The 25,071-nt window shown below is 39.9% G+C and overlaps 1 protein-coding gene across 2 annotated transcripts in view; it reads right to left on the bottom strand.

The window, feature by feature from the left end:
- CHCHD3 (coiled-coil-helix-coiled-coil-helix domain containing 3) overlaps positions 1–25,071 on the bottom strand; it is a 298,494-nt gene that overhangs the window by 9,071 nt on the left and 264,352 nt on the right. For both annotated transcript variants that reach the window (XM_001137124.6, XM_001136966.6), the window contains one exon: positions 2,516–2,651. In XM_001137124.6, coding sequence (XP_001137124.1) covers positions 2,516–2,651 — 136 coding nt within the window. The remainder of the gene's footprint in view (positions 1–2,515; positions 2,652–25,071) is intronic.

The following is a 25,071-nucleotide window of genomic DNA, read 5'->3' on the forward strand; positions in this document are numbered from 1 at the left end:
ACAGCTGGGGTCATGAGGTTAGCCTAAATTCACAAGGAGCAAAAGGACAACCTGGTATTGGAGGGAAAGTAACTGCTCATGAAACACTGATAGAAGCTCCTTCTGGCCACTGTGGCACGATCTTAAAATGGGCCAGTGCCAAGTTGCCCCTTTCATCACGGGCTTCATCAACCCACTCCCCATGTGTGACCTTCAGACTCTGTCCCCCGCTCATTAGATCTTCCACGTTCTGTGTCCTCCCTTTATCGCTTTCGCTCTCACTTTCCCTTACTGCCTTATTTCTGTATTAGTGGATGATGGATGGATGCCCCTTCACAAACTTACCCACTCAAAAACCAAATGCCACTTATGTATTTTGAAATTTTTTGTTTTTATGGCAAGGTACATCTTGGTCTAGCTGTTAAATTCACTATTGTGACTTCCCTGAGTTTCAATGCTCTCAACTGGAAAATGGTGAAAATAAAACCATCTCTATTTACATCTCAGGTTGTCATAAAAAAACAAGTAAAAGAATGGATGTGAAATGACCTTGCAATCCTAACTACTGCCGAAATGTAAGGTGGTGTAGCTTCTTGGTTCTCGTCCATTTCAATGTTGCCCATCTCAGGAAAAAAGGTTTGAGGGCTTCTATCTTTTTATTATTAACTTGTATTATACACCTCCTAATAACTGAATATAAGAGCCACAAAAACAATAGATACTCCAAACATACTAGCTGAACATAAAAGATTGGAGAGTGAGGGGGAAAAAAGAGGGTCTCTTTTGAAATCATTAATAATAATTTGATGCTTTTGGCTGACCTGTTTAGTAAATTTCAGCACAATAATGCAACTGAGGAAAGAAGGGGAAAAATAAGATTTACTGAATACTTTATATAAAGATAATCCTCACAACATTACCCCAATTTACAGATGAGAAAACTCAAGCCCCAAGGTCACAGAGCTAGTAAAAGGACAGGGTACAAACTCAGGTCTGCCAGATTCAAACTCGCTATCGCGCCATGTGGCGTATTTGTTTTTGTCACAAGTTAACTTTGCTTTATCCTATAAATATATACCATTGATGTCACAAGACTATATGTAGATAATTCAACACAACCCAGACAGGCAGGATGGGGTCAGCACTCCCAATGCCCCTGCAGCTGCCACTGTGGTAATGTTACAAATCACATGGTACAAACAGGCACATATGTTAGAGACCAGCACTGAAACATACACTTTGTCACAACCACTCTTTTCCACTGACCACCACCTCAATAAGGCACTATTATCAAGTTAGAAAAATCCATGAATCAACCTACAAGTCTCAAGTCCTTCAGTTCATATTCATATTGAAGGCTGGGGTTTATTAACAGCATATCAGAGGCTGTTTTCGACAAATAAAATGTACTAACTTAACATTAGCAACATTACCTGTACCAAAGACCTTTAATGAAAAGGATCCCTGGCATACTACTAAGAGTTATACAAGTGCAGCTACAAGCAAGAAACAGAAAAAAGCTGCCAGCCACTAGGCTTTTGAGGACAACATAGGCTTTTAATAAATCTTGATTATATTCTTTCCACTAATGTTACTGTTATTTTCCAGCTATCCAGACAATACTAACCCTCCCGTCGGATATTTGTAGAGTATAAAAATTTTACACCAAGTGATATTATTATAACTACAGCAAATTAGACTGCAGAAAGGCATGCTGTGTAACTTAAACACTAGATTTAGTTGGGTTAGAAGGTCAAATCTATGGAGTTTGTCAGCAGAAGGAATCAACGTTTCCAACAATTTCCGCCTCTCAGAACAACCTATATCCAACTGTTAAATTGGTTAAATGATAGGCAATTATGTGACCTGCCAGAATTGATAATTTGCTTCAGGGTTTATCATTAGCTTTCTAAAGTACATAAATTAGAGAAAATGCACGTCCTGTGAACATCATATTATTCTGATATGAAGGGTCAAGAGAAGAATATGGCTATGGTCTATAAAAGCAGTGGAAATTCTTTTTAAAATGCTATCTCTGGTTTCCCTTTCCCTGTCCAACTAAGTGAACTCTATCAACCGGTGGAAGCGTTGGACAGTGACTGAACGGTGGTGTTTTGTTTTTTTTTTTAACCTGGCCCTCTGCCTGACTACCTACTGCTTATGGGCCCAAAGGTGCCAGCTCTTAATCTGTATCCTCTTCGCTAGCTCTAAATATTGGCCTAAAAGTATGAGGAATGACCTTGGGAACATTATTATTAGAAGACAAAAGTTCAGGGCAAGTGGAAAAAAGTATAATTGTAGTAGAATCCTTTTTTCTGCAAGTAAATGAGTTGTACACAAGGAAGATATGGGCTCTTTGACAATGATCGGACAGAAGTTATGCCCTAATCAACTCATTACAGTAATTCTTGATGATGATGACTAGGGCTTAGAAAGCTTTTTCACACACAGTGGCCCATTTAGTCCTTACCACTGCCCCAGGTCATCCAGTTTTCAATTTGCCCAGTGCCCCCAGTGGCCTGGCTGGCACACCTACCTGTTTGGCATGATTGACACAGTGCATATACTGGGTGGCCAGAGCGGAGCATTTGAGGGTCTGGTGGGTGTTCTCACGGTAACACTGAAGAATTTTGGCCTGCAGATCAGCACAGACTGGATGAGACTCATATCGCCTGAAAACAAACACAGGGACCGCTGAGACCAATGGTCTTCATTCAGAATAAAAATCAAGGTTAAAGAACACATAAAACGCACAGTAAGACACAGATGTTGCAAATGTCGAAAAAGGTTTAAGAGAAAGAATTTCCCTTAAACTTTAAAGATAGCTAAATTTTTCCCATGATAAAAATGACAAAGGGTAAATAAATTCTAAGAAATTAGTTCCACTAATTGACACTACTGTGAGTTAGTCTGGACAATATAACCATCCCTTCCAAACCGAAACCATATCAACATGCCAGAAACTTGGAAGCCCTAAGTTCTCTCTTCCATTCCCATATCCACTTGGTCACAAAGTTGGAGATCCCTATGGCCTGGTCCTCCTGCTCCACACTCACTGTCGTTACATTGCTTCCAAGTGAGCCACATCCTGGATTCAAGAAACAACCTCCCAGCTGGTCTCTCAGCTTTGACACCCTCTACTCCTGCCTGCACACACCTTCCAGAGGGTTCTTTCCCATAGGAAATCGAAGATGATCTCTTTTCCCAGCACTTTCTATACAAAATACAAGGCCAGCCGGCTGGTCCTTCTTGACCAGGTTCCTGCCTACTCTGTTGCCTTCACCCCCCAACCCTGCACACAGCTGAAGCCTGGACAAACCCAATTCAGGGTTTCGTTCTTACACTTCTCTTCACGTCTAAGCTCATGCTGCTCTTGCTTCTGGAAATGCTCTATGCCCAAACTCCCACCTATGCCTCTATATCTGGAAAAAACATACTCATCCTTTGATACTTCACTCAAGTGTCGGCTTTCATTAGCTCTCCACCCCCTAACCCTGGTACAGTCTATCATTCCCTTTATGGTGACCCCATTGGTCCCGTATTCACTTTTCTTGCCATGCATGTGACACTGACTACACCATAGTCTAATACAATTTAGCAACCTACATTTACTAGAATGTAAATTCCAAGGACTGTGACTTATTTTCTTTGTTACCTCAGCTATTAGACATTGGAACCCTACAGAAGTCATGTAATACATTTACTGAATGAATACAAATCGGTGCAAAGAAAACATTTTAAAGTCCCCTGGGTTAAAATTTTGCTACTTATACTTACAAATCTCAGATTTTAGTCAGATTGCTTCTGTGAATATGAGACCCAATGTAAATGTTTCCAAAAACCTTATAATATATGCTTGAAAAATGATAATAAACCAAATGAGTTATACAAATGAAGGTAAAATATTCTTATTAATACGGCAGGGAAGTTTGGACTGCAAGGACTAAATACATACAGAGAAAAAACCACAATATTACTACTTTTAATCTTGAAATTCATGTTTTTTCAAATTAGTCTTAATACAAGAAGCTTCCAGTCTTATCACTTCTATTTTTGAAATTTAAATTTGTTATTTCCATAGTAATCTTGAAATCACATTATTTTAAATTTAATGGGTTCAAACAAAACCCCTAGAGAACACAGGGGGAATATTTCTCATCAATAAGGAAACCCCTGGGTGACGATTTGTCTCATTATTTTTATCCAGTACACTAAGCTAATATATATTTTGCTAGAATAGAAATGCAAAGCATGTTGGTGGTTCCCTGACTTCCTACTACCCTCTAAAGAACACAGACATACAGAGAAAAAAAAAATGTTTCAACAATTTTTCTATAACATCACTTTTACTTTTTCATTCATTACCTTACTGCTTTGTCAAATACCTAAGAACAGAATTAAATAGAATCCCAGGAGTTTCCATGCTTTAAGATTTCAAACTTCAGATGTCTGTGAATTTTTCTGGACACACATTTCCCTAATCCTTTACCACGAACATCAGGATTTAAAAGGAATCAGCCGTGCTTCAAAGAGTATAGGCACAGATACCACTAAGTGACTAATTATAGCAAGACCTGCATCTAGATAAATATCGAATAAAATATGATTAAGCATCAGATCAGCTGAACCTAGCAAATACATGACTAATGACTAATAGCTCATAGGAAAGCAGGGTTACATTCTATCCTAGTGTTGACAACTGATCGTGTCTCCAATGTGTCTCAGATTTAAAAGCAGGGGGAAGGCGGTGAGGAGGGAAGGCTAGAACAACCCTGACCAGATATGCAGCCCTTCCTCATTAACATACGGGGAAAGAATGTAAAAATAAGCATCCACACACTGCACGTCATAAAGAAGACAGTGTATTTTTTCCTTTAAAAAGTCTACTCACGATGGGATAATTCACCTCATGTTATGGACTCCTTAGAAAGAGGTAGTTTAAGTTGTAGATAAGCATGTATCCTGGGTTGAGCTATTAGTCATGCAAGTTAAAGTCCATGAGTTATTTATGATTTGAAATGTGTCAAAATATACTTTTATCACCACAAATCAATACTACTCACTTCCAGGGCTCTTGATTTCCTGTTTGGTGATCTGTTTTGTGTGTGTGTGTGTGTGTGTGTGTGTGTGTGTGTGTGTGTGTGTGCAGTCATCCTCTGAAATTCTTTTTGTACACACTTCAATCTGTATTAATGATTTGATGGTAGAAAGAGGGGAAGAGGAATGGAAATCAGCATAATTGTCCTCCAGCTCCTGGAGTAGACCCTGGGACATTTTCTTGGATTAATCTGTAAGGGTAAAGGTTTGCCTCTGTATTGATCTGTAAAGCTTGTTATACTGCCCTAATGCACTGTTTTCACTTTGGGAAAATGCTAAATGAGATTGCTGTCTAACATTAGAAGGCCATAAAACACAAGCCATGGCACCTTCCATTCAGGATAAAGGTTTCAAAAACATTTCCAATATGCATTATGGTAAACCCTCCATATAATCATAGAGTCAGCAATTGACTTTTATTGACTGCTTTCATTCCTGCTGATGGAAAAAGCCCCTATTAGGCAAAAATAATGAAAGGCAGACTTTCAAGATACCTAGGAAGGAAAATTAAGTCTTAGCAGCAAAGGACGATTAGACAAGTTAATTTCTTTGTATGTAAGGAAGAGGCAAAGAAATGGTGAATGACAATGGTAAGAGAAGGATGAAATATAGATTTGGAAAACTTAAAACACTAATAAAGAAGTGGGAAGATCTAATAGTTACTCAAAAACATGTTTAGCAAGAAGAAATCGGTGGAATAGAGTCAACCTTTGAAAATATACATGTAACAAAAACAAGAAAAAAATCCAGTTTTGTGGTCACTTGAAATTACTGGGAACCTTTCATGGATCCTACCATATGTATGCACATCTCTTTTCTTTTCTTTCTTATACTCTTTTACTCTGCTCTTCCCTTTCTCTCCTCTCATCTCCACAAGCACTAGCAGCCCGCCCTCCCTTTGGCCCTCCCTACCCCACACAGTGGCACCAAAGGCCCAAGGGGTTGCTGACAGTACCAAAGGTAGAACTGGAGTCCCAAAGATTAGACCCCAGAACAAAATCAAAAGAAGCACTTCTGGTAGATATTCTGTAGCCTGTCACCAGTAAAACATTCTTTGGCTAATGTTTAATGTTAATATTCACTTAAAAGGCAACTAAAAATATATATATATCCAAGTATTTTTTCTGCTTATACTAACAGGTCTATTGAAGAAACTTTGGAAAAAGAAAAGAATAAAGATACACATTTAGGCTGTTTCTAATTTTTCACTGCTTAAAAAACATGGTGAAGGACATAAATTATTAACTACCATTTCTGATTATTACCTTAGGAGACTTTCCTATAAGTTAAATTAACTGATCAAAGAGAAATGAAAACAGTTTTAGCAAAAACAAAGCCAAGGGAGTATTCAGAAGTCCCCTCTTAAGACTATAACACAGTTACACTAGGTTATCTGTTTTAAAACTATCTGTTGGTTCCACTGCTGCCTCTGTTTTCAAGTCTTAGAACCTTCTTTGATGTGGGTCTGAGCTTTACATTTCAAGAAAACTACTTACCCATCTTTTTAGTTCTGCTAATATTAATGGTAAGGATAATAAGGTAACTTCAAAGAATGAAAAAATGTGGAGATAACACTCCTCACACCACTCTCCACTCAGAAGGCTAAAAAAATCATGTAATGACAATCAGTTAGCAGCCACAACTCCCAAGACTCTAGAGGACACTGAAGTCACTCATTACGAGTCTAGGCATGCAAAGAAAGGATCCTTTCCCTGTACCTGAACCAGAAGTATGCTGAGAGAGTTCTACAGATACTATGATGAAATACCAGAGAGAGGGAGAAGAGAGGGAACAAGAAGGAAAGAAGGAGGGAGAGACAAAATGAAGATGAGAATGGCTGGTGTTAAAAGGAGAATTCTATTTTTTTTTTTTAACAGGTTCTGATAATGCATCCTTCATGGGATCAGGTGGTCTCATAAAACCATATTTTACACTAAAAGCAGACACACAACACAGTCAGGGAATCAAATCTTTAGGTCTAATTCCTATAGCACAATGCAAAAACTTTAATTTTTTCTCTACCAACTTTTCATTAGCTGTTAAACCCAGTGATCAGGATTTCTGCTTTTCTTTTAAAACACAAAACTAAAGCTACTAGGCACATTGCCAATATTTAAAAATATGTAATCATTCACTTTTGTTTCTCTCATCACTTATAATTAATCTATCGTAAAATGCAATATGAAGAAAATATTTATCTGAAATGTACTATATTAACTTTTTATTTTTAATTTTACCTTAAATCTAAATATCCTAATATTTGTTTTCAGAGTAAAATGTAAATAGTCTCTAATTATGCAAGATCTGAAAAATTCAATTTTAAGCTTTTCTGACATTCTTAATAACTGCTAACCATTTTATTAATGACATTTCCATTTGAGCTGTAATCAAATTTCCACAATTACACTTCAGAAGTCCCTCTCTAAAGTGGTCCAAACAGCTCCAAAAGCTGCCTGCTTTGTTTCCATTTGTTTTCATATACAATTTGAGATGCTATTTCTTTTGATTACTAACATGATGAATGTTAACTAATATGTTTTCTACCATCACAACACAAAATGCCAAGCAGCCTCCACTATTACCAGAGAAAGGAATGCCGACCCGGACATCACCTAGCTCAGCACTTAGCTCAACGAACCAGTCACACTGAGAGCAGACTATGACCTGTAATGAGGGCCATACTATTTAATCAAATAGCTACAGCTTGGGCTTTAAAAGAAAAGGTTAGCTTTGGCTAGCTAGAAAACAGAGCATATAAAATTCTATCCTGTAAACCCAAGGTTTGAAAGAATAGTATCTATCTGAAAATACTTTAAGACTTAACATTTTAATTTTAATCCACTGTTGACTTTGGAAAAAGATGTCAGGTTCACAATTCCACAGTCAGATCTACGGGGGGAACGCGACCTGGAGGGCAGGAGGGGAAAGCACTGCCAGCCTTCCACTCCAGTGTTAGGACCCTGAGTAAAAGCCCTAAACCCAGGAAAATCCAAAAGAGAGGACCTCTGGCCACCTATCCCTGATAAAATGAGCAACACAGTACTCTACATACACAGATACACAGTTCTCATGCCAATAGGCCTCATACACCCTAAACAGATGGGTACAAACATACCAAAATGTAAGGTGAGCAAACAACTTTTCAATTTTGCAATATGTTTCTTATTCAATAATATTGGGTCCTTGGAAATGATGGGGGGCAGGGTGGAAAAACCTAGGAGAGCAGGACTCTAACAACATGTGGCCACGTGACAGCTGGTAGGGGTTGGTGGCTTCTCTGTGGTGCTCAGGGGAGAGTAACACACCCTGACACGATGGGACTCCCCTGCTGCCTGGTTTCTTCTCAAGCCACAGCTCTCATTCTACCCTTCACAGAAAACCCTCTTGGGATCTTGCCAACTGCACCAAACCCTGAGCTGGATCCCATTGTATGGGCTCACCCAGCACAACTGAAGAGCTGGAGAGTTCCTATTCTTCATTAGGGGTCTGAACTTAGGAAACTGGGTCTCCAAAGAATGAGGGTCCCCAGTTTTGTTTAGTTGTTTAACAGGTGGAAGGATTTGGGAAGTCAGACATTTGGTATGAGGTGGAAGAAACAAGCCATTGGCTAATTTTTACTTTCCACCATATCTTGGTGTTCTTGACTTATATTTGGGCTACATATCGCTAAAAAGGGAGATAAAATTTTTACTTAATTCTTATTTAAAAGATACCAGGACTAACAGGCAATAATTGTACAGAGTTTGGTGACTCAACATAACTGATGGCAACATGAACTCAATCTGGAAGGACCCCAAATAAACTTCCAGATCACAATCACATGTAATTTAGAACAACCATGTACTCATGGGATGCTATTTTCTCAAGCCTACAAAGTCTTCTCAACAGGCAAAATTCTACAGCTAACAAATTGCGCTTTCGTCTGGGTGGGAAGCCTTTATTTAGAGAGCTATAAGCCATCCCTCCCTCCCTTTCTTTCTTAACAATGCTTGAAATATTGTTATTGCTTAATAAATGTCAAATAATAATGCTGTAATAAAAACAAGCACTAGTGGGTTAACAATGCAGTTTTGTGGCAGCAGTTATATAAAGTATTCTGGGTAGAACTACCTCCTAGCATGCACATAGTGGGAACAGAATAAAATCACAGCCCATAGAAGTAGCCCTTGGTTATAAGAATTGCAAATTTGAAGATTATTCTCTTTGTCCTTTCAAAAGATCCACAGGTATTGGAATGAAACTGTTAAATCCGAATCTCCAAAGGATATATCAATGTGTGAATGAGACCAAGTAATCTTAACACAGATCAAACTTTTTATTTGAATATCTCAATTAGGTTTCAGGGTCAAGAAAAGCATTGTTATTATTACTATCATTAAATAAAGGCATGGCATTTACTCTCTCCTGACTTCGTAAAACAACTGTTTAATTACATAACAGAAATATGTTCATCATGAGCCATATACAATGCATCAATCATAGATTTTTCCTTAAATAACTATTTTCTTAAATATCTATATAATGTATTCTACTTATGCTGATACCCTCGAGGCTTTGTGAGTTATTTCCAATCCCTCATGATGCTACTTTGGAATGTTCATCAAAATTGGTCTTAGGATTAAAAACATGAGGGTTGGTTGGTTCATTTATTCCTTTAACTACTCAGTCACTCCTAAAACAGAAGGAAGACAGGAGGAACTGGGATAAGTTGAGGAAAGCAGAAAGATACTAGGAAGCAAAATAATCTATTGGAACTAGAGGAGAAAGGGAAGGAATCCACTCTTCCCGGTGGTGGGTTGCTGTGCCCAGCCAGTCCCTCTGTTTTTTCTCCACCTGCACGAATCTGGCAGGTGGAGAAAAAACAGAGGGATTGGCTGGGCATAGCAACCCACCCACTGGGAATGACGAGGGAGAGAAATGGGGAGTTCAAGGCTAGGAACTAAAGCAAACTATGACATCTGTCTTCGAAGATAACTTTAATTTCAGGTTCTTGAAGGGGTGGTACTCCCTTTATCACCCATTTTTCCTGCAGAAAACCTCATGTTTAGAAGGTGGATAACTGGAAATAGCCAACACGGGAGTCCCCAATGTAGCCAAGGGACAGGGCACCAGGCCTGGCAATCTACAAGGTTTTTCTGACAAAGGATACTAACAATCAACCTAAGACTTAATGAGAAAACTGAAGGGAACATCAAACATACCCTCCCAGAAATAATCCTTCCCTATTTGGAGAAATACATACTTCATGGACCTTCTTATATCACTTTCCTCAATCTATTATAATAGCTTACAATCACAGACTCTTGCTGTTGGGTAGTATGCAAGCAGCATTCTGTGCAGAAATATAAGTGGGCACACATTCATGCGGAGCTTCTATTTTTAGGTGATTATGATTTTTCACAAAGAACTGCCCTTTGGGATGAATTTTATATGCTCCTTCTCAGCTGAGGGGTGACTCGGGTGGTGCGAAGTTTGGTGAAATTTCATTTGAGTCGTCCATGCATAAAAATACATTCCAGTACCCCTACCTCTTCCCTGCCGTGATCAAATTTAAGAGAGTGCTTTTAATACCAAGAGAAGTCAAGAACAGTTTAATTTTAAAAATTTCAAAACTGTCACATATCTCAATGAGGACTGTGACACATTCTAAAAAACTAGGTTAAGACCAAAATTTAAGTCTGTGGTGAGAGAGCGTGTTACATTACTTTATGTGATACACTTTTTTCTACTACATTTTAAAAGCAAGATCCAAATACCAGATACACACTGGAAGGACTGTGTCTGGCTCCCTTAACTGAAAGAATTGCAAATGTATTTATTTTAGGGACAAGTGAAGAAAAAAAATTATCCATATTGATTTGCCCTTTAAGTGTCAGAGTGCTAAAAATGAAGAGTGGCGGGAGCAGCAGTGGGAGGAGGAGTAGAGTCAAGCCTTTTGTCTGTTTTCCATCCCTATCGGTTACTTGAAGAGGAGAATGCTTAGGCACTGCCACTGGAAGAGGGAAATCCCAAAATGGGGCCAATAGGCCATGCTGCCAAACTTCCTTGGATGCAGTGCTGCGAGGCAGAAAGAATGTCATGTGGATATCAGAGCTGTGCCACTGTGTACAGACTAGGAAGGGGGAGTAAAGGATGTGCAGGAACAAAGGGGAGGGGAGAGAATACTAAATACTCCCCCAAGAAACTTATTTACTTGGGGAGAAACATACACACTCATAAAGGTCACAAGTAACACAAGGCAACTGAAGTGTCAAGGAAACAGTACAGGCAGTATACGCTACAGCTGTTCTGAGGGCATAACCATTCTATTGTGCATGGACAGTGTGGGGGAAGGGGTAGTCTGGGGGGGTTCCAAGGAAGAGAGGAGATGAGACTTTAAAAAGCCCACAGAGTGAAGGGCAGGACTGTAAGAGTCAGAGGGCGTTTGAGAGGATCTAGGTGAGCTGAGGTCCAGGCTCAATCGAGTCTGGCATATTCAGGGGACTCAGGTTGTAGTAGAGGGTTGGAAGGGTTGGGTAGTGCTAAGAAGGGAGGGGCTGGGATATGGACAGTCTGCCAAGAAGAGACAGCACACCTAGAGTCTATCCTGCAGGTGATGACAAGCCACTGGCCTTTCTAAATGAGAGAGTGAAGTTATAAAGGTACCACCTTGGGAAGGCGGATCCAATGTAAAAATAAATCAGATGGATGGAAGTGGAACTCCATGGCAGAGAGGTCAGTGGAGCAGCACCCAGCTATAAAGATGAAACAAGCTGGTGAAGAGAATGATCCGGCAAGAATGGAGGCACTGGAAAGCAAGGATGGAATGATGTGATAACTGAGAGGACATGGAAGTAAAGAAGAGGAAGGACTGAGAGAATCACAGGATGGCTTAGGCCTTGGGGATTTAAAGAATAAACATGCTCGAGTAATGACAGGAAGCTCAAGTGGAAATGACACCTCCTCACCACAATCTAAAGCGTGGAGTTGGAGCTCAGCATGATGGCAGGGCTACAGCTGCAGTGTCGAAATCCCCTGCAAGATGTGGTGGGGAGCATAGGGGCAAAGGACAGAAAGGACAGCAGAAGCTTGGGGAACAGTCCATACCTGGGGGTGACAGGGAAGGAAGATGGAGCAGTAGGGGAACTGACCGTGGAGAGAACTGGTGTAACACAGCATCACAAGGCTGGGGAGACCAGAGTTTCATGACAGAGAAGACAGTCAAAAAGAAGGAAGACTGATAAATGGCCAAGGAATGTGCTCCATAGCAAGCTGGAGAACGAATCTGAGCAGAGAGCGTGAGGCAGAAGCCAGGTAGAAATTGATAAAGAAGAAAGTGGGCAGTGAAGAAGAAATGGAGGTGGCAGGATGAGGTCAATTCCATATCCTTTAGAGTGCCTGTGAGATACCAAGCACTGTGGGACAAGAAAAAAAGACTGAGTCAGGCAGACCTATCTAGCCCATTAAGAACTGCTTTAAAGGGACACATCTGGCAATAGTAAAATACAAAAGGGAAGGATTACATCTGGCTGGAGATGACTAGGAAGTTTTAGATGAGATAATGGAATTTCACTAGGGTCTTCAAGAATGGAAAGGGCTTAGGCAGTTAGACATGGGATACAAAGGCATTCTAGACAGACAAGTAAATGAAGGAAAGGCAGCAAAAGAAGAGAGAAGAAAAGGCTAGAGCTGGAGGCAGTGACATCTCTAACAGACTTTTTTTTTGAAGATTCACATGGAAATTTACATACAGATTAAAGAGCCAAAACACTTTCATCAAGGACACATTCTGCAAGCAGACCATGACATTCCCATCAAGTAGAGGAACCAGTAAAAATGTGCTTAAAAGTTAGGATGTCAGGGAAGGTAGTGTGAAAAGGGTGAGTTTTCAATTCTTTGAAAGAAAGACAAAGAAGGGCAGGCAGAAAGGAGGGCATGGTCCTTGCAGACCTGGTGTGGTTAAGGAATAACACTTCGATTTCCTAAGAAGGGTGTCCACAGTGAAGGATATTACAAAATGAGGCTGGTGAGATGGGGAGGAGTGGAAGAAAATGGTTTGCTGGGTGGGAAACCTCACCAGCTGGGTCAGTGCTCTGATAGCAAGAGGGATTCTGGTGAGTAAGCCCACGCATAAGAAAAAAGCAGTACATGAGAAGAAGGTTCTCCTAAAGGAGCTGGACACAGAACAGCAGAGACGGAGTATGAACTTGGGGGAGGCCCCACTGCCTGGCCCTGCAGTGGTACCTGAGCAGGTGTAGGGGACCCCATGATGGGTGATGCTCAACGCTGGCAAGGGATACTCCAGGTCCTCTCTGCCCCCCAGGCTGTACTTTCCACTACAGCATCTAATTTTATATATAAGGTAAGTATATCTAAGGCATGAATATATTTACGCATTTACTGATGGGCTTCACCTCACACTTATACTGAGTGTCCAGTACTTCCAGCCCAAGTCCTTTCTTGCTCTCCAAAACAGATGTGCAGTAAAATGAATGGTTAATGGGTAATGGAAAATGGAATAAGAGTTTATGGATGCTAGACAGCAATGATTACTTATTCTGCATGAGCTCATGATTTCACAAGTTTAATTTAAAATCATATACCATGTATATGCTAACATACACATAAATATATATATATATATACACACTTGACATAAATATCTACACTTGATCTTAGCCAAAAGGCTGAGAAATGATTATAAAATATATCTGAAAAAATACACAATTGCAAATAGCAGTTGCTTCCAAGGAGGCGAGTTGGATAGGTGGCCAAAGAGTTATGAAGGAGATTGACTTTTGCATATAATATTTACATTTTCTATCATGTGCATACATTGCTTATCAAGAAATAACATTCAAAAATATACGGCATTTTATTTATATATATTGTGTCCTCCGAGAAATTGCTGTAATGAAGTTTGCTTTTCCCCTAGATGCCTGGGCACCACAATTCCTAATGGTGATGCCATTTCCCACGTTTTGTGACACTAAATAGAAAACTGATTGAAAACTTAAAGACGACAGATATGAAATCCCACATGCAAACTCTACACAAAGACCAAAATGTAAGCTGGGAAACAATTCATAATGCCCCCTACATTATCAGCCTTCAGCACAAGTTTGGCACAAACCCTTCTGATTTAGTATCTCAGTAACCTTGTGAGAAAAGACACAGAGAAACCAACACATTATTGAAGTCATGGGGCAAGCCATTGGGTGTGAGGTGTAACACGAGCATTTGGAAAGCCTGGAAGCTTTCTCTATTCATGAAATTGTAAGTTGGCCCCTTCTCTGTCTTTTTAATTGCTCTCTCCCCACCTGCTTTCCACTTTTATTTATAAGTAATTCCCAAAGTTCAGATCTATGTCCCTACTCCTCTTCTACAGTTCCTTGTGAAAGTATTTTCTTTCTTTAGGGGTACTCCTATGACTCTGTTTGTGACTGAAATGGATTTCGAGTCTCTTCACCAGTCAGTAGCTGTGTGATCTTAGGTTTCTTTAGTCTTCAGTTCTTCTATAAAATATACAATCAGTAATCTTAGCCATCTGAAGCCAGGGACTACATCTGACGATCCTTTTAGATTCCTTCTAAGACTCTAAGTATCAACTGGTTATGGTCAATTTATTATTTGTTTTCTTATCCAAACAAGATTTTCCTCCTACTTTTCATCAACAGCAATATTGTTAGCTCATCATCATACATCAATTTTTGGTTCTTTTGTTGTTATTTATTTTCCTTTTTTTAAATTATTATTTTTCTTGAGACAGGATCTCGCTCTATCACCCAGGCTGGAGTGCAGTGCCGTGATCACAGTTCACTGTAGCTTTGACCTCCTGGGCTCAGGTGATCCTCCCACTTCAGCCTCCTGAGTAGCTGGGACTACAGGCGTGTACCACCACACTTGGCTAATTTTTGTGATTTTTTTTTTTTTGGCTGAGATGGGGTTTCACCATGTTGCCCAGGCTGGTCTCAAACTTCTGGGCTCAAGTGATCTGCCCTTCTTGGCCTCCCAAAGTACTAGGATATGGCGTAAGCCACAGCACCAGCTAATTCTTTATTTTCAAGAAGTCACTGAGATTGTTAGTTCCTGTTTTAAAATACCTTTCACTTTTAACCTTCCTCAGTTTCCCATATCCTTACCATAGGCTAAGTTATCACTTCAAGCATACACTACTATTACTTAACTTTCAAATAGTCTATCTGCCTCAGCTGCCTCCTTTTTGTGTTCATCAACACGAATTCTAGTGAATGAATAGCCTGCAAAATGCCAATCTTTCCCAGGAGTCAACCAGCATTCTTCCTTCTCCCTCTCCTCCACCTACCAAAGCTAATTTTACTTCCAAAATATTTATCATATCCCCTGTCTCCTCAAAAGGTATTACTTGTGGTGTTGCAAGAAAGAGTACCCACTGAAACTTCTGTTAAACCACTATTACCTATTCTGGCCTCAAAGTGAAGGACAGATGGTGACATTTGCAAGGTTGTTTTCAAACACAATCTAATATGAACCAGTATAACAGCCGAAGAGCGCAACTGCACATATTCCTAATGTCCATTCCCAAGCTATGTTATACAATTATAAAATCATTCTCTGAATTGATTTTATTTTCTTCTCTTGGATAAGGGCACTATCTACAGCAGCGATAAGTTTCCATAGGAACTAAATTCATTTCAAAAGGTTTGAACATAGAGGCTTTAAAAAAAAGTGCTCAAACAACATACGAATTTTGTACATAGTGCCTTGCAGTCTTGAAATCAGAGCATTGTAAATGTTAACCTTTTAATCTCCTGAAAGTCCCTGGAAATGAGAAAATGGTCTCTATTTGGGAAATGGATATGTTTAAGGTAACTGGTAAGGAAAAGAACTTAGAAGGTGAGTTGCTAATTCGTAATATCTCATCTCTAGCATTAAACACAACTAATCACACATGATAACATTATTTACTAATTCTTAGAAAATAAGTGCAGCATGCATCCAAGTAGTTGCTAATATTTTCCTACTTAATACTCCATAAATTAAATATAAAAACTAGAAGAAAATATACCTTCAAAGTATTTTATAGCTAATAAATGTGAGAAGTTTATACGGGTGTATAAGCACACTGAACTGCACGTACCTCTGTGAAACATCCACACGATAACTCTGCAATTTGAAAATTCTAACATGTTTCTCTTTTTGTTCTGATTAAATATTCAGTACTGATACCATAAGAAGGCATTAAATTCCAACATATCCCTTTGTATTACATAAACGGATTTAAGCATTTTACAGAGGACAGGCAAGATTTAGCAAATTGGCTTAACATTCTAGTCTGCTGCTGAGACTAAAATGAACAAGACCAACTATGAAGTATAGAAAACAACAATCTACCACACAGATTCTCCAAATGATTATGATGAGTCTTATACACGAGTATTTCAGAGCTGGAATCTCAATGATTTCTATGTAAAGGGATAATGATATATTACTGTAGGACCAAATAATGCATTTCTCAATTCATGTCTGGATTGGATTCACCATGCTGAGCTCCATTAGTTTTACATCTCCCTAAGGGTTCCAATTCAGCAGTATTAATATATGCCATTACACACAACCCAACCTAAGAATGGCTGCCTTATGACAGCCCCTTAATACTACTCTCCAGTTGAGTGTGTCTGGAGAAAAATCACAAAACTAGGGAAACTAGAATCACTATAAATTCACAGGCACTAAATCCTGCCACAATGTTATGGCACATCTTTGGTAAACTCACTCTCCCCCTATTACTAGGATTATTCATGCCATCTGCAGCCTCCTCAAAAATCTCACCTGGTTCTTTTCCCTTTCCACCCTTGGCTAATGTGCTGGCCTGTTGTTTCATTGAGAAAAAAAAAATAAACCAAAAGATAACTCCCTCATCTTCCCAACATAAGATCTGGATCTGCACCCATCTTCTCCTTTTCTATTGCTACTTTGGAGGAAGAGTGTCTCTCTCATCAAAAGAAAGGCAATCCCTATGCATGGATCCAATTCTTACCTTCCCCCCACCCTTGCCTGCTAGTGGGATTTTCTCTCCTGAGATGGTTCTCACCACATTCTGGCATTCTCTAGAACAGTGCTATCCAACAGTGCTTTCTTCAGTGATGGAAATGTACTAAATCTACGCTGTCCCAACATGGTGGTCACACCACCGGTGGCAAGTAAGCACCTGAAATATGACTAGTGCAACAAAGCAAATGCATGTTAAATTTTACTAAATTTTAATACATTTAAACAGTCATAAGTGGCTAGTGGCTACCATGTTGTTGGAAGCACAGCTCTAGCAAATACCTTTTCAATTTCTGCCTCCACTTCCTTACCTTCCATCCATTCTTTTCTATCCATGCCAAAGTGGCTTTCATTCAACTGTTGGATAGAACCGCTCTTGCTAAAATCAGAGGCCTCTAAGTGGTCAAATCCAATGATTTTTAGTAGACATCTTATAGGACCCGATCAGCACAGACTTGTTCCAGTAAATTGCCCCTTTCTTGAAAAGAATTTCTTGGCTTCCATAATAGTACACTCTCCTGTTTTTCCTCCTGGCTCTCTGGCTCATTGTCTTCTAACTGATCCCTCAATGTTGGAGTTCCTTGGAGTGATGGTCCTGGAGGTCTCTTTGCTCTTCTCTCTCCTCTCTCTCCACAGACACCTCAACCATTCTCATGGCTTTAAATACCATCTGTGTGTTGGTCGCTATCTAATTTGTATCTCTAGCCCAGCCCTCTTATAGGTGACTGACTATTGCTATTTACATGGAAGGCATTACAGGTACCACATGTTTAAAACTGAACTAATTCCCTCCTCTACCTCCAATTTATTTTTTTTCTTCCCCATCTCAGTAAATAGACCCTCCAAGATCAGGGAGTTGTCCTTGATACCTCCCCCTTTCCCCCTTTCATTCCCAATATCCATTCTGTCACGTAGTCTTGTCTAAATTCTAATAGATCTAGAATTGACCACTTCCTTTTTTTCTTTTCTTTCTTTTTTTTTTTTGAGATGGAGTCTTGCTGTAGCCCAGGCTGGAATGCAGTGGTGCAATCTCAGCTCACTGCAACCTCTGCCTCCTGAGTTCAAGCTGATTCTCCTGCCTCAGCCTCTCCAGTAGCTGGGATTACAGGTGTCCACCACCAAGCCCAGCTATTTTTGTATTTTCAGTAGAGATGGGGTTTCACCATGTTGGCCAGGCTGGTCTCAAACTCTTGACCTCAAGTGCTCTACCCACCTCGGCCTCCCAAAGTGCTGGAATTACAGGCATGAGCCACCGCGCCTGGCCTGGAATGGACCAGTTTGTATTTCCATTGCCATTATCCTAGTCCGAGCCACCATAACCACTTGCCTGGACTATTTCAACAGCCTCCCATGTAGTCCCTCTGTTTCCATTTTTGGTCTCTTACCCTCATCTCTACCACAATTCATTATCAAAACAACAACAACCAGAGTGCCCCTTTTAAACCACAAATCTGGTCTCACAACTTCTAGGTTACAACCCTAACTCTTCAAGATTTCCTACCTCTCTTGGGATACATCCAAAATAGTGATTATGACCTACTAGGTCCTACAAGATGTAACCCCTGCCTCCATCTCTCTCTACGACGCTTTCTCACAATAGGTTTCCCTTCAGAACCCCAAAGGAGCTCAGCTCCTTCCTCAGCATCTTAACATGCATTGGCCCTGCTGCCCTTCCCCTAATGCCTACTATTTTAGCCTTTATATCAGCTTTAAGAGGTTGTCTCCAATGCCTCACAGTCGATTCCCATGGGACATGCTCTCATAGCATTTGACAGCACTTTTCACAATTGCCATTGTCAAGTTATTTTGATGATCAGTTATTTCTCCCATTAGACCAGAAGCTCCAAAAGGGCAGTATTCCCAGTGCTTGTCACATCTGCCAAACACCATCAGCTGCTCAAACCTTTCCCCCTGAGAAGCCACTGGGGTACCTTCTCCACTTCTCATCAGTACCGTATTAGCCAGTGTATATGTGGGGGAACAAGGCAGACCTGTGAGGAAGAGTGGCCAAACTACACATGTTCTTAACATCCCAACTGGAATCGAGAACCAATTTCCCAATAAATACTTAAGTTCTAGAATACAGTCAATACTTATGTTTTAGCCATTTACTGTGATGGTTAAAAACACAGGATCTAGCATCTAAAATATGCATATCCAAAACTGGGGTCTACTTCTTACTTGCAATGGAAGCTTGGGCAAGTTTCTTGATCTCTCTAAGATGCAACTTTTTCCTCAGTTCCTACTGTTTAACATTGTTGTGAAGATTAGTAAGATAACGTTTAAGCTCTCCACACAGTGTCTGGCACTGAGTAAGCCTGTAATAAATGGTAGCTGTTGTTATTATTAATACACATTTATTGTTAATATATTTCTGCAGGTTATTCTGGGAACCTAACCATTAGTTATCATCTTCTTTCCAAAGAAAAACGAGCTGCTATTTTCAAACAGCCGACTTAAAAACCAAGTTTCAGAATACGATACATCTGAGAGTTGGTAACTGCTCATGAAGCTTGAAGGTGCCCACAAAGTGTTCAGGTGGTGGAAAAAGAGGAGGGCTGCTGCATGTGTTTTTGATGAAGGGATTAAAAAGCTGTACTCATGTTAAAAATCACGCCTCCAGCATGGGGTACATAATGAACATAAACCTACATATCTTTTCTTTCCCCAAGTACGTGCTCATGGGGAGCAACAGTCCACCCTATGAATAAATGGAATTGTATTTGAAGTAATTACACTTGGCATAGATTTACCCACTGCTGGTGGCAGGGCTGCTACTTGTGACTAAGCAGTGAGGGGAACTCAACAGAACTGATGGCAAACGGCTTTAATTTGCCTTAATAGTAGCAAAATCTCGCCTAAGACAAGTTGGACGTTTCAAGAATAATAAACCCACACAGTTAAAGTTCTATTACTGTTAAACCAGTATTCAGACAGGCCAGAAACTGGTTTTCAGCCTCTTTTCGTGAGTTTTCTGTATCTTTAAGGTCATAAATGTTATTTTGTGAAGCCACACTAGCAGTCTTCTGGAGGAGGCCTAGACATGCTGGTGTTACTAAAATGTTGGGTAACATTTCAGTTTATTCATGCTGTGAGGTCTGTCCCTTCCCCTACCCCATACTCCCAAAAGCTTTAACCACCAAAGGACATTTAGAAATAATAGGGAGAAATGTGAAAGTGCTAATGATGATTTCATTTTCAAATGGTCTTAAATGGACAGGTAATGACAGCACTGCCTGTAATGGCCTTGCAGCCAACTCATAAGCAGGAATGGGGAAGAAGATGGACTAGGAGGATTCTCCTTTCTATAAATGCACCATGGCTGAATGCAAAGAAAACCCAGATAAAATTAAAGGTCTTCCCTGTGCCTGAGTGACTGGCCTTTGTGAAGGATGAGTGAGAAACTGAAGCCTTACACATCATAAAATCACAGTATGTGTGGATTGATTACCATTCAGAAGTTAATTACACATTACTAAATGATTATGTGAAAGGCCTGTAAAATCTGGAGTTTTGTCAAATCAGATCATATGTAATATCATATATCATATCATGGTACTAGAGGTATGTAATGGCTGTGGCTATACAGCAGACCATGAAACCGAAATTTTAGACTTGTTGGCCTAATTTAATCAATGTTAACTGTCAAATAGGAGGATTATGGCCAGCAACTCCAATATGAGCTAGAACTGAAGACCCTGAAAGAGAAAGACTTAAGTACTGCTCAGGATGATAACTTTCATTTAAGGTCTGAATAACTGGTTTTGTTATCTAAATTGAATAGCGTAATGAGATAATTTTTATCACAACCACATACTGTATAATGAAATAAAGCAATGAGAGCATTTTATCAAGGCATTTCAACGTGATGGCAAATCAATTATAATATTAATTTTTATCAGACACCATCAAATCCGGCCACTTTTAGATCTCCAATATTGGTTATAAGTGCCAACATTTAGATTGAAAGAGCTGTTTAACAGATGGAGCATTTCCTTCTTCCAGTATTTAGGAGTGAGGCCATCTGACTGAAGTCTTATTTCCCTGCTTATAAACTAAGGCCTTTGCCCAGGAGACTATTTCAAAAATGTACCAAAGGTTAATATGTTTGCATATATTACAAATGCTAAGCAAAATGGAATGTTAATATATTCTCTTATTCATTACAAAGGAAATGGCAGGAATGACTGCACATAAAGGACATTTTACCAGTTGTTCTTACTCTGATTACCTTTTAGGTCCCTGCAAATGCCAGTCACAGTTTCACTGGTGCTCAGGTTGCCTGAAATGAGGAGGAAGTAACGAGTTCTCCTACTAGGAGCCATACTGGGACAAGAGGGAACAAAATAAAGAGTCCTGTTTTGTGATATTTCATTTCACCAAACCTGCTGGTAGGAAAAAAAGTGAAAAGAGAACAGAGAAAAGATATGAAAATTGCATATACAGTCCTTTAGGCTTTCGTCCTTTTTTCCTTCTCTCTCTTCCTCCTTTCTCTCCCCTTCCCCAACCAGATCCTTCCTATTTCTGGTTTACGCACTGTCAATCAAGGGGTGAACAAATTTTTATATATGCTTCTAAAGCAGGAGTAGCAAATACAAAGGAAAAATGCCTACTCGTTCAATGCTTAAGCCAGTGACAGACATCACTAATCAATCTTGACATTCTTTCAGGCTGAGTCTGTCATAGCCTCCGAATCCTTTTCAACGAAATACTGCAGGGAGCCACCACGATCAATTGGAGTTGGTGCCTGAAACAAAATTTATTTGCCTTTCCTTGCACTAAACTTTTCCCTAGTGTTCTATCTTTAGCATTGGGCTGGACTTTCTTGGTTCGGCACTTTCTTATGGTCATGTAGTTCAGGCTGGGCATTTTGTCAGGTTGGAATTCATGAGAAGCCTGGCTCTCTTCCAATAAGCACCTTGCCATACAAAATCCACAGTTTCTGAAAATAACAGAGATCAGATAATGCCCCTTTCTGGCTCAATCCACATCCTCTAAAAGGGAAGCAAAGCCAGGAAAAAAAATCATCTGGGCTTAGCAGTCTCTTTCTCCACTTTCTGGAGTAAAAGAGTTGGCCTCTATTAATGTTTGAGCCTTGATCTTAGCTATGTCTGTTTTTAAAGCTGATTTGAGGTTCAGATTTAGCATTTACCCTTTCAAAAAGTATCTGTTTAAAAGAAAGTTTTATGACAGTCACTAGATTGCCTTTATGAGCATTTTAGGAGTACCTTCCCCATATATTAACCCACTGGCTCATTTGGCTTCATAGTTAATTGCACGATCTCTCCAGAAAGTCCTTAATGACACCATCTCACATCCAACCTTCATAATTTGGCTCCCCCGAAATCCGAAAGCAGGGCTTCCCAGGCACCATCTTACTGCCATTGTGGGCCAAATTTGATTCTCCCCAGCTGCTGCTGTGCCTCCTCCTTTATGGCAGGGGCTTGCCTGATCACTCCAAGCCATTCCAGGAACCAGAAGCCTTCCGGGCAAGAAGAGGCTATTAGATGCAACCTGCTTGGGCCAGGGCCATATTCTGCTCCCACCCAGTGATAACTAATGCATGCTTCTGCTGGTATTTTTTCATTCTATTGCTTGAGACGATTGCCTCCCACATTTGCACAAAGGATTTCCCTAGATAAAGAAGATCCGAGAACGGCCGAATCTTGCCAGAATTCAATAAATGGCATACAAAAGCCTGAAAAAAAAACCTGGAATATCAAAATGGAAGTAGGTTCAACTATGACAAATGTGGCTGCCTGAAAAACAGACAAGAGACACAAAGGGCATCCCTGTCTTCTCTGTCTTTACCTGGGAACTAAAAGAAAGATGGCGATTTCTCTGTACACGTGCTGGTCTGTAGCCTCCACAGCTGCCAGCTCTAAAGAAAAGGGCAGCACTCATCCACTTTATGAAGAGTTGAAAAGATTCATGTAATTTTCCTGGGGTCCCAAGCTTTCTTTCTTTTTTTTTTTTTTTGGCATTACCCATAATGTATTTGTCCATGGGATAAACTGAGATGCCTTCCCCCAACAATTACATTTGCTTAAAGGAAAACACAGCTGCCTTCCTTGAATATTAAGATGCAACTGGGACTAGTGAGACCAAAGATTTCAAAGGGAAGGAAAGTTTTTATAGCATAAAAGATACTCTATTATATCAAAGTGCATTGAGATTAAAAAAAAAATGAGGCAAAGTGATGACTATTCTCCTTAGGGACAAAAGGTCCAATTGAGAAAGAAGCTCTAGGTGCCACTTTCCAGAAGAGCCACCTGCCACTACTTGGAGCTATTGCAGATATTCAGGAGTCAGAATTTCAGACTCCTGCCACCTCTGGGGTTCATGGGGGAGACTGTGCACACATGTCTCCCCTGAGGCAAAGCCAACAGGTAATTACTCGATCACTGACACCTTGGGATAACTGAACATGAAGTCAATTTCTTAATGGTTCTCTCTTAAAGAACCAGCATCACACTGCTAGCTACTGCACCTGTAGTCCCAGCTACTCAGGAGGCTGAGACAGGAGGATCACTTGACCCAGGAGGTCCACTTGACCCAGGAGGTCAAGGCTACAGTGAGCTATGATCATGCCACTGTATTCCAGCCTGAGTGACAGAGTGAGACCCTGTCTCAAAAAAATAAAAATAAAAGAAAGAAAGAAAAAAGGAAAGCTTTGGAGAAATACGTGCTAACCCAAGCAAAAGCAAGTGAGTCACCCATTCCTTTGGGAGTGTATTATATTGCTATGAGGGCCCACCCCAGCCAAACCATGGAAAGTAGCAAGAGATGATGCTGAACCTAATTACCATTAGTTATTATTTGCTATGGTTACAATTGCACCGAATAACGCTGCTGCCAGCAGTGCTGTTTTATGTGATATCTTCTTCATGTGGCAACCTTTTCATAAATCAAAGCAAAAGCCAATACCAGACAGTTTCTTGTACAGCCTGCCTGACAATAAAAGTTAACACTGAACCTTAGCTGTTATCAATCTTCATAAATGTGTCCACGACGTGGCAAGACTGCTCCACATTACAGTGGGGCTGCCACTAATGCATGCAAGGTAGTGACCCACTAGGTTAATGGGACTTGACAATCAGTCCAGTTTTAATTGAGCCAGAAAAGGGAATGGTTCTCTTATCCTTAAAGTACACAGGAATTTTCTCCTCTATGTCTTAGTTTCATCAGTGCTTTGCTCAGAAAATGCCTATAATTAAGTTTAATATAGACTGGTATAACAGACAATAGAAAGCTCATGGGGGAAAGTGGGTGGGTAGGCTTTTATAAGAAGAAAACTTGTTATGAAGTATTTAATTGGTGTTCTTGATAGACAGTTACCTGACCTGAAGATGCTGTGTTTTCAAGTTGAAATTTCAAACTAGAAAAATATATAAATCTGTCTACATGAACAGAAGCAAAAAAAAAAGTCCTTAAAAATAGCAAACGTCAACAAATTTTTAATATCAATAACTTTCCCTTGACAAAAATTCACACTATATAGAAATCTGAACTGAAGGAATTCCCAATTAATGACAAGTCTTAATGTAATAAATACTCCATCATGTTTTGAATTTTGCTATAGTCCTAATTATCCTATTGATACCGTCAAGAGAAAAGCCCAGCTTCTATCTGGCATGTACTAGAGATGAACTCTGGCAATTAGCTAATGTCCAACAAAAATCAGCCCAGTATTAACAGCCTGTAATGAAGACCATTAACAGCCAGATAAATCAAACCATTAGGCCAGACACAGAGATGTCAACATAGCCACAGGCACCTAATTTGCTGAATGCATTTATTTAAATATGTATTATCCAAGCACAGTATATATGCCAGGTGCTTGGGGAGATCGATAAAGAGGATAAAATACAATTCCTGCCCTCAAGAAGGTTTCAGTTCAACTAAGAATGAGATTCACATGCTGTTAACTAGACTATAACCTTGGCAATGGGCCCTTCAAACTCCCAAGTCTATAATTCTTAGTTT

This window comes from Pan troglodytes, chromosome 6 (assembly GCF_028858775.2).
Source record: "Pan troglodytes isolate AG18354 chromosome 6, NHGRI_mPanTro3-v2.0_pri, whole genome shotgun sequence".
NCBI lineage: Eukaryota > Metazoa > Chordata > Mammalia > Primates > Hominidae > Pan > Pan troglodytes.